This window comes from Notolabrus celidotus, chromosome 6 (assembly GCF_009762535.1).
Source record: "Notolabrus celidotus isolate fNotCel1 chromosome 6, fNotCel1.pri, whole genome shotgun sequence".
NCBI classification, from domain to species: Eukaryota; Metazoa; Chordata; class Actinopteri; order Labriformes; family Labridae; genus Notolabrus; species Notolabrus celidotus.
In genome coordinates, this window is record NC_048277.1 from 4,630,987 (window position 1) to 4,642,006 (window position 11,020).

Below are 11,020 nucleotides of genomic sequence, written 5' to 3' on the forward strand. Positions count from 1 at the left end.
ATGACTCAAGTGTGGATTGTGTTTCTCTGTCTTCAGGGAGAACAACCTGGAGGAGTGTGGCGTGGAGCTGTATTTTGCACAGGACATGGAGATCCTCGGGAAAGTTTCCACCCACCAGCTGAAAGACGACGGAGAGAACGAGCTGGTCACAGAGGAGAACAAAGAGGAGTACATCAGGTGCGTTCATATGAGCAGTGGTAACAGACGGAGTAGAAGAGTTTAAAAATAAAACCTGATGTGAGTGAGGGAGACTAAACCATACAAACCGACTCCTCTTCCTCTGTGCAGCCTGCTGACAGACTGGAGGTTTACCCGTGGGGTGGAGGAGCAGACCAAAGCTTTCCTGGATGGCTTCAATGAAGTGGTTCCTCTGGAGTGGCTCCGCTACTTTGATGAAAAAGAGCTGGAGGTAAGGAGGGAGGAGAGAGCAGACAGGAGCTTTAAAATTCAGTGAAGAGTTAAGGGTTTGAGCTCACTTACTCATCTGTTTTATCCACTTAGTTTTAAACATGAAGGCTTCCTGGCACCGTCATGTTTCAAACTCAGCAGTGATAGAAAATAGAAATACATTTTTAATAAACATCCCTTCTGAGATCTTTGCTCTGCCTGATCCAAAGTATTTAACTTTTCACATTGAGCAAACTTTGATCCAGGTGGTTTAAAAAAATAGTCCATCTGTCTTTCTGGTGCTAATGGAAGAAGTTCTGTTCTGAGTTTATATAACATACACTCGCTTCATTTTGTCTAAGAGAAGGCCAAAGGAGCACCTCAGCTATTCAAGAAAGAATTGGTGTGGTGCTGGTTTACTTTTGCAGTCAAAACGTACTGAGGTTATAGGCAAGGCAAGGCAAGGCAGCTTTATTTATACAGCACATTTCATACACGAGGGCAACTCAATGTGCTTTACATTAAAACATTAAAAGCATTGGAAATATTCAGACAGGCATAAAAGAACACAATTAAAACATAGAAAAGAAAAGGATATTTACAAATATATTAAAAGTAAAATTAAAATTTGCATTTAAAGCAAGTTAAAATAATCTAAGATAGGACGGCAGTGTCAAATATAAAAGTGTTAGTCGTTGATTTAAAAGAGGTGAGAGTTGGAGCAGACCTACAGCTTTCAGGGAGTGTGTTCCAGATATGTGATGCATAATGACTAAACGCTGCTTCACCATGTTTCATTCTGAGTCTAGGGACTGAAAGCAGACCAGTACCTGATGACCTCAGAGGTCGAGGTGGTTCATAAAGTAGTAGCAGATCAGCAGTATTTTGGACCTAAACCATTCTGTGCTTATAAACCATCAGCAGGATTTTAAAGTCTATTCTCTGACAGACAGGAAGCCAGTGTACAGATCTAAGAACTGGAGTGATGTGATCTACTTTTTTGGTCCTTGTTAGGACTCGAGCAGCAGCATTCTGTATGAGCTGCAGTCGTCTGATGGACTTTTTAGGGAGTCCTGTAAAGACCCCGTTACAGTAGTCTAGTCTGCTAAAGATAAATGCATGGAGGAGTTTTTCTGCATCCTGCTGAGACATAAATCCTTTAATCCTTGATCTATTCTTAAAGTGATAATAGGCTGACTTTGTAATTGTCTTAATGTGGCTGCTGAAATTGAGGTCTGAGTCTATGACTACACCAAGGTTTCTGGGTTGGTTTGAACATTTCATCTTTGCAGATTGAAGCAGTCCTCATCACAGGTTGGACTCTTTGTCCTTCTTGCCCATCTTCTCCTTCTACCCTCCATATTTCCTGTCTCTCTTTAGATCTCCTGTCTAATAAAAACAAAAAAATCCTGACGTATAAAACAAAAGTAGCTGTCATAAAGAGCTCTTAAGGTTCATCAGTCAGAGTAACTTTAGTGAGTTGAGCTTTATTCTCTGGTCAGGCTCTCCTAACAACCAGAGACTAGTTGGACTGCTGAGCAGAAGGAGTGAAAGCGACCTGAAGTCACCTCTCTCCGTGGTTAACTGAAGTGTAGAAATGTTTCCTTGTCCTGATGGATTCAGGTACACAGTTTGAGTTTCATGAATGATGAAGTGAGAGAAGATGAACACGTCTGAGCATGGCAGATTTTCTTCCTCCTGACATTCTAAGTTTGTTGACGTTTTGTTTCCATTAATCGGTCTCTAACTCTGCCACAGATCCTACTGTGTTCTGTTCAGTGTTACGTCCTCCCCAGTTTATCCACTTCTCTGTCATCTACCTCTTAGTGTTTTTATCCTCTTTTGCCTTCTCTGCCCTCTTCGTCTCCTCTTCTGTCTTGTTTTTTGCCACAGTGTCAATAAGCTGACAGAACTTCTTTCTGTTAAATAAGACTGAAGGCTGAAATAAAGGCTGTGTACTGACAGAAACTGAAAATGAGTCAACGTGAGGCACACCAGGTCCAAAACTGTCGACAATCCCTCCTCCCTCTAACAACTTTTTTAAATGTTTGACAAGAACACCAGCCTGAGCTCACCGGACTTTGTCATGTTTTGTGTTTTTCAGCTGATGCTGTGTGGGATGCAGGAGATCGATATGTCCGACTGGCAGAAGAACACCATCTACAGACATTACACCAAGAACAGCAAACAGATCCACTGGTTCTGGCAGGTACGGGCGCACTCTGAACACACACCTGTTTTGTTGTCTTAAGTGTGTGTGCTGCAGTGTGTGTGAGCAGAGGTGTGACAGTGCACGGAGAATAATGGAGTCATGTTCCTGCAGGTGGTGAAGGAGATGGACAACGAGAAGAGAATCCGTCTGCTGCAGTTTGTGACGGGAACGTGTCGGCTGCCTGTCGGAGGCTTCGCTGAGCTCATAGGTACAAAACACTGATTGAGTCGTCCACACATCCATCACTGTGAGCTCACACTGCTCTCTATGAAGGGTTTCTAATGATTCACAAAACAACACAGGACAAAGAGCAGAGACTCCTCCCATGAACGTATGATTATATCTTAATGTAATGGGTACCTGCAGGTAAGATCTGTCACTGTGTTTGAATAAGGAGGGTTAGGGTTCAAACATATTGGATGTATGTTTTTCTGAGACAGTGATGATGATGATGAAAAGCTTTCAGGCTGTTGTTTGATGAAATTATATATTTTCTTTCACCCTGCAGGAAGTAACGGTCCCCAAAAGTTCTGCATAGACAAGGTGGGGAAGGAGACTTGGCTTCCAAGAAGCCACACATGGTAAGCTGCTGCTTCGTGTGCTGACGTGGTCAATTTCTTTAAGACTTTAGAAAGACCATAAGATGTGACTGAAAACTCTAAAGAGTGTATAAGTTCTCTTTATTGTTGGCTTTTCTTTTTGTACTCTACATTTTTACAATTACAGAAAAGGCTGTTTTGTTATTTTCAGCTCTACAGACAAAAAGAGAACAGAGTGTGAAGACAAAAGTGTTACTAACAGTGTTATAGACCCTTTGTTAGGCAGTGGATGGTCATCCTTATTTACTTTATCAATAGAGTAAACAAAGCATAATAGGAACATAGTAAACATGTTCATAGTTTGATTTTATCTAAAGTTCTGTCTTATTTACAGAAATTGTCTGAAGAAATCTGGAGTCTTTAAACTCTGCTGTTTTTAAAATGTGTAGGAACCATGCATTCTGTGTTTAAAGGTCAAGAATGAGTTTAAACTCAAATGTTTCACAGTTGTTAATCCGTTATTTCATAAATCAGTCAGTTCAATTTAAGTTTTAGAGACATTTTTGTCTCTAACACTCGCGTCAACAGATGCCTCAAACCTCACTCCTCCTATCACCGCTGCAGCGTTAAGCTCCTCCTGCTCTGATGTGCTGTTAGGAGAAGTGAGGCTGATATCAGAGACTTCTAATCACAAAGAAAACAAACATAAAGTGTGAAATAAAGTAAAGACTGTGCATTTATACAAACTGTGTACTTGTCATGTATCTCAGTGTTAGATTGAGATCAATCAGATGCAGAGACTCGGCTGTGCGTGAGCTGCATTCTGCAAAACAAACATTAAGTATTTAAAAGTAGCTTCTTGTTATCTTGCAGACAGACCTGATAGAGCAAGCTGCAGATGTAATATTTAGATACAGTGACACCACCATGAAGCTCTTTCTGCAGAGCAAACTCACATTTGATTTATTTGAACAATCAGGACTTTTACAGGAGCTCGTTCTGCCATCAGTGCTCAGCTGTGTATGAGACAGTGTCACTCTGAGACTCCACTCTGCAGCGATGTTCAAACACTCCTCTGGTGAACTAGATTAAATCAGGACTGATGATGTAATGACATTTGTATTTAGTCTCACCGTCTCTGTCCGTACACACAGGCTCCCTCTCTGAAGCGCTCTCTCTCAGTCTCAGACTTGTTTTAAATTTTTAAAAGAATAATTAACAAAATGTCAGAGAATATCTGCTTACTTACAGGAAATGTGTTTGATTAAAATAACAACCAGAGCTATTACCACACCACATCTCCTGAGACACACCCTCTCTGAACACATACTCAGTGTACTCTAAAAGATCTGAACTCTCTCTGCTGCTCTTTTTAATGATCAGACATCTTCAATTCTATCTTAATGTTTCTCCAAAACACCTTAATGTATTTGGGAGGCACTTAAAGAATGGAGACTAGAGTGGACCTAAGGGTTGTGTTAAACCGATGCAAGTGAAGTGAAATGATCTCAGAGTCAAACTGACGTGAGTAACTTATGGATGAAATGTTTGTAGCTCCTGGTGTGAGCACAGAAGTCGTAGACTTAAGGAGCCACTCTGGATGAGAACGGCTGTGTGTGTGAGACGGCTGAGACGTCAGAGTCCAGATTGAATCTATCTGCTTTGAATCAGGAGTATGAAAAGCTTATACAGAGCAGCCTAATATCACCAAATCTGCTCCTCTGTTCAGACTGAGGGATTCACCTCCAGGGTATTATAACTGTCAGTGGCCCTGGATGTGTTCAGACAGTAACTCACACAGCTGAGCGACCTGTTGTTTCCCACATCGTGTTTTTACAGATGACTAATGGTGGCCTGTATCTCTCTCTCTCTCTCTCTCTCTCTCTCTCTCTCTCTCTCTCTCTCTCTCTCTCTCCCTCCCTGCAGCTTCAATCGTCTGGACCTGCCGCCCTACAGAAGCCTGGAGCAGCTCAGAGAGAAGCTCCTGTTTGCCATCGAGGAGACCGAGGGATTCGGACAGGAGTGAAACAAAAGGAGGAGAGTCGATTAAATGGGATAGTTTTCTTTATATGATTTTTTGCATTTGTTTATCACACGGCTGATCATCTACAGCCCCACACCCGGGGAAGGATTGTGTCTGTGAACAGAATCATGTGATGAAGTTGGAGGACGAGCATGTGCTTATTTGTGTGTATGAGCGTGTGGTTGTGTACACCACCACCATTGTGTATATGCATATAAATGGTGTGAATGTCTGTCTGAGTTTGAAAGGACGGCACATAGAGTTATATTTGACGAGAGGCTCACCCCGCACACTTACACCTTTACTCACTGCTTCAAGACGCACCAACAACAGGATAGTTTAAACGTCACGACAACAGCACAGCTTCCCTGCAAATGCAGTATAACATATCTACCAGAGAGTAATACGTTTTTAAACCTTTTAGAGTGACTGAGAGAAAGACGGATAAAAGAGAGAGAGGGGGGATGAGAGGCAGAGTGTGTGTGTGCGTGCATGTTTGTGCGTGTGCGTGTGTCTAATTTCAAGAGGCAGAGAATTGTTATCATGAAGCGCTGCACCTCTGTGACAGAGGTCAGAGAGATCAGATGTGATTTTATTTTTCATTTTTCATGTTACTTGTGAAATTTAGCTTTTTTTCTCCTGTACATAACTCAAATAAATGAGATTTCAATCTTCAGCTTTGAGTCAGTGCTTCTTCACATACGCAGAATCATGTCACACGTACACATGAGGCAGCAGCTTGAACACTTTGTTTTTATGTTCACCACACCAACACAAGGCCATCATTTTAAGATTTCACTGAGACAGAACAATCAAAGAATAACCACCACTGCATTTATTTATTTATTCATTCCTTTATTTATGTGTCCTTTATTTTAGCGGGGAGGAGCCACTGAGACAGAGGTCTCTTTTTCAAGGGAGCCCTGCAGCAACACATTTAATACAATTAACAAAACACAAATAAACAGTTAAAAATAGATACATAAACAACACATTCATACTTGCAGACCCAAACCCTCTAAATGCTTCCATGTTTAAAACAATTACAAATACTTTCTTTAAATAGCTCAAACACTACCTCTTAAAAAAACACCATAAGATATCAGAGAGAGAAAGTTATTTCTCATCATGGGAGCAGCAATACCAGAAGCAGTCTTTCCCCATGCAGCTCTAAAGCTCGGTGTTTTTAAAGGTATCCAGTTTGGAGATCTGTACGATTTGAAAATACAGTACTTCAAGTCTCTGTGCCTTATTAAACTCAGAATATCTGTCTTTAATTGTCCTGCTATCGTTAATTGGTGCAGCTGATTGCAGTAAATTGGCATCTAATCATGCATGTAGAAATGAAGGCTGTGGTCTGAACAGGACGAGCAGGAACAGATTTTCTGACAGTTGTTTTTCATAGTTTTGTACTTTTTTTAAGCAGGTAGAAGTACGTTTCATTAATAAACAAGTTCATAGAGACTAGAGAAGTGCTTTTTGTTTGTTAGCTGTCGACATGTTGAATAAATTCTTTGTTTCATTTTATATCAGCATCCCTTTCATATTTAGAATACATGCCAAGCCTGTTTTAGAAAGCACCAGTCAGAAACACCATGGCCTGTAGAAGTAGCAAAGAAGATTCTTGCTGAAGGTGACCATTACACTCTCCACACAGTGATATATCACACATGGACAGGAACTGACCCCACAGGGCTGTCAACATGGATATTTCTTGGAGACACGTGAAAGGATATTCAATGGCCAGGTGTGCATGAACTGTCACTGCTTCAACATGGATTTCTGAGCAGAAGATGTAGAAGTAGTGTCTACACTCAGAGAATGCTTGGTTACATTGGTTCTCTCAACCCAGTTATATAATCCATATGTAAAATAAAATGGGACCCTGTAGACATACACTGCATGTGGGAACCAAGTAGACTCTTCAGGGTGTCCATAAGGAACTGCATGGCTCATGTTTACATCTGCCACAAAGTGGAAAAAATTAATCTCCTTCACCATCCCTGTGGGGGTCAGTCCCAGTGTGAGTGTATGGAACATGTAACGAGGTGGAGAGAGTGTCGATATGATAAGGAACATGCTTTCTTAAAGCTGCAGGGAGGAACTTTTAGATTGTGTTGAGTTTAGTGCCCGAGTGGGCCAAGATGTGCACCTTTTATTTTGCGGCTATCGTCCTGAACATGGAAATGAAGTGTTTTCTGACAAAAAAAAGATCTCATCCTGCTTTATTTGAAGAGTAATGTGTGTCACTTATTGTGAATCTGCTTTAATAAAATGTAGAGAAAGACAGTTCTTCTACATGCTTTCAGTTGTCTGATTTGAAACCTTCCCCCTCAGACCTCAGAGTGGTCTCAGGCAGTAACAGGTATAATATAGAAAGTGTCGTTTACTTTTGATGCTCTTAAAGAGGCTCCAACATTAATTTCAGTCTGTTTCACAACCAGTTAAAAACTCCTCACAGGAGCTCTGAAGTAAACAGAACAAAGCACTTTGTTATTATTAATAAAAAATACCTCAATGATTTATGTCCGTAGTATTTTTCAATCAATCAATCATCATTTATATAGCACCAAATAACAACAAATGTTCTCCTCAGATTCTTTCCAAACAGAGCAGGTCTAGACCGTACTCTATGTTCTATTATTAACAAAGACCCAACATCAAGACAGGATAAGATCCAGTCCCATCTTACAGACAGGACTCAGTCTGATCTCATCTTAATCCACCATGAGCAGAGCACTTTGCAGCATTTAGCAAGTTACAGTGGCAAGGACAAACTTCCTTTAACAGGCAGAAACCTCCAGCAGGACCAGACTCATGTTAGACACACAACTGCTGAGACCTCATTAACTTGCTTCTCTTTTTGCAACCCTGAACACATTTACTTTCAACATTATCCTATGTGACAGGACTGATGTAATACAGTAACTCCTTGAACAGAGATCAGAGAGTGTAACACACCTGAAGCTCTCCTTCACTGCGGTCACAAGCTCTAACAGAGCCGTCTCCTCTTCAAGGTGGGGACAGAAAAGATCCTGAAGTCAGCACTGAAGTGATACATTTCTGTAGGATCAGCCACTCAGGTCAGAGTTACCCATAAAAAGGTAAAATGTTGTTGCTTTCATAATTAGCTCTTATCATATTAGGACTCAGGTCTGACTTTAATTTCCTCTTCAATTTTATTTTAGTGTAAAAACTCATTCTCAAGCAGAACGGTTAGAACATTTTTGATATTTTTTTATTACATTTTTTCCAAAACATACAACACAGAACTGCCTGACACAACAGAGGAGAAAAAAACTGAATTTGGGCATGTGGGTACAGTAATAGAAAATAATTATGAAATCAAAATAAGTGACAGTGGGCACAATTCCCATTCTTGAAATCAACAACTTATTTCTCACTTGTGTTAATACTGACAGCAGATATTTGTGACTTCACCTACTCGTCTTTTAACACACTGACATTTTTTAGGTTCAATTCAATTCAACAGAAATCTAAAATACATTTTGGCATAATTTGATTGCAGTATTTTACTATTTCTTTCAGTTTTCTCTTAATCATGAAATCTAAAAATCAATTGAATTAAAACAAATTAATGAATACATTGGTTTAATAATTGATTATCAACACATCAGTTAGCAAGAATGTAACGTGCTGTCTGAGACTACATTTTAGATATATGCTATTCTAGTGTTTTATTTGTGATATCTACAGTTCTTCTAACTAACTACAGATTTCACTTTCAAACTAAGTCTTTCTTCATGAGCAGAATGTGGATAGTAAAATAAACTTACTCTTACAGTGTTTTGAGCAAAATAATATCACAACTTTTTTGACATGCCCAAAATATTAGAAACAAAAGATATCTCAAATCCAAAATGACATGTTTAAAAGACACAATACTTCAACGTGTTGGAATTCAATCTTAGTTATTTATTACTGGTTATTCTCACCAGTGAAAAATGAAAAACGTATGTCTATGATTATTTTAGTGATCCATAAACAGTTCTGATTAGTCTAACTGTTAAGTGCTCATATGAGAATATGTTTATCTTTTAGAGTCCTTTCAGATAGTTAATACGATATTTTAAATGTTGATGTCACTTCTACCAGATATAACTATTTCCCACAAGTCAGCCGGTCTGTGAAACCTGCTGCAAAAACAATGAGGACTTTACTTTTTCACATTTACAACATGCAAAATGAATGTATGTGACTGGAGAAGTTCAAAGTGAAGATTAATCCTTTCAGGTTTTAACGGACAAAAAAGCTGACACAAGCATTGGCAATAATTATAATGTAATTATAATATATCATTAATATTACATTATATAAGTAATATTGCATTTCCACCCTATGCTTTTAACCTATATTCTACATTATTATTACACATTGGTTTCTTATTTTTCTTCCAAAGATATTTTGTGAAGTGGTGAATTCTAACTTGGCATCATTTCTTTGTTTTGCTGTGTGGACCAATAAAAATGTTCAATCATGTAGTAACATATTTTACTCCTCTATTTCCAACACTTGAAATCCTCTACTATTTTCTTAAACAGATACTATGTGCTGCAATTAGTCATATATAAATTATTATTATTACACAACAGTCAGTTCTGGACAAGTAATCTGATTGGTCAAGTGAGTGCTGATCTAAAGTAGAGAATAACACCACACTAGATTAGATTTTTGGATTAGATATACCTTAATGATCCCCCATTGGTGGAGATTGGTTTGTTCCAGCAGCTTACAACAAGGGACATGAGAATACAACAATGTACTTACATAGTTCTAAAAATAATACAAAGAAATCCCACTATGATGGAAATCCCCCCACATGTTGGAGGAACCAAAATGCAAACCACTACCACATTATGTGGGACTGCCCTGTTATTAATGACTATTGGAGAGAGGTGCACAATGCCCAACATGATATTTTTGAAGATGTAATGCCTCTTGACATCAAGATGTTGTATTTTGGGATTATACCTCAGGACTGGTCGAACAGAGACAAATATTTAATGAGCATTTTGCTGGATGCAGCTAAAAAAGGCATTCACCAGGAAATGGTTGTCACAGGAGAGCCCAACTCTAAATGGTTGGATTGACATTACAATATGGAAAAGACTACAGCACTTGTTAATCACAGGTCAGAGCAATTCACTGCTCACTGGGGGAAATGTATTCATTTTGTAACCCTCCATAGACTGGATTTTATTTTCACTGCTTATTAGTTTTATTGTAAAGAAAAGACTACTCCTGTGTTGTACATAGTTTGCTTTTAGTTTCTGTTAGGTTTTCAAATCATCATTCCAAAAGCACATATATACCAACGGAATTAAATATCATGTTGGAAATGTAGAGAAGATACATATACCTACTATGGAAATGTTTGATGCAAAATTTCAAGAAAAAATCATTATAAAACAATAGATAATAACAACAACAACAACAACAACAAAAACAACAACAACAACAACAATAATAATAATAATAATAATAATAATAATAATAATAATATAAAATAAACACATTTAACAGATATACCCTGTGTACACTTCTACACTTCTATGTTATGAATGGATAGAAAGGTGAGTTATTGCACTGATAAAATTGCACCAGGTTTAAGAGCACACACAGGATGAAAAACACACTCAGATAAATTCAATATTCAATCTTATTACATTTGCGTGCCTTCGACTGAAGAGTACAATATCACTTCCTCAAGAAATACTAATGCATCTTATTATTATTTAACTTATTTCATGTCTTTAAAGGCGCTTCTATACCTTTCTTTGTACAGATCGTATTTTTTATTTTTATTTCGAACTTTTGGATTTGTGTTTAGGTTTATAT

General features: G+C 38.5%; 1 protein-coding gene across 2 annotated transcripts in view; it reads left to right on the plus strand.

Moving 5' to 3' along the window:
* wwp2 (WW domain containing E3 ubiquitin protein ligase 2) overlaps positions 1 to 5,206 on the plus strand; it is a 67,914-nt gene extending 62,708 nt beyond the window's left edge. For both annotated transcript variants that reach the window (XM_034685722.1, XM_034685723.1), the window contains 6 exons: positions 37 to 177; positions 289 to 409; positions 2,492 to 2,596; positions 2,711 to 2,807; positions 3,108 to 3,180; positions 5,065 to 5,206. In XM_034685722.1, the coding sequence (XP_034541613.1) occupies positions 37 to 177; positions 289 to 409; positions 2,492 to 2,596; positions 2,711 to 2,807; positions 3,108 to 3,180; positions 5,065 to 5,164 (637 nt within the window). In that variant the 3' untranslated portion in view covers positions 5,165 to 5,206. The remainder of the gene's footprint in view (positions 1 to 36; positions 178 to 288; positions 410 to 2,491; positions 2,597 to 2,710; positions 2,808 to 3,107; positions 3,181 to 5,064) is intronic.
* Positions 5,207 to 11,020: the final 5,814 nt, after the last annotated feature.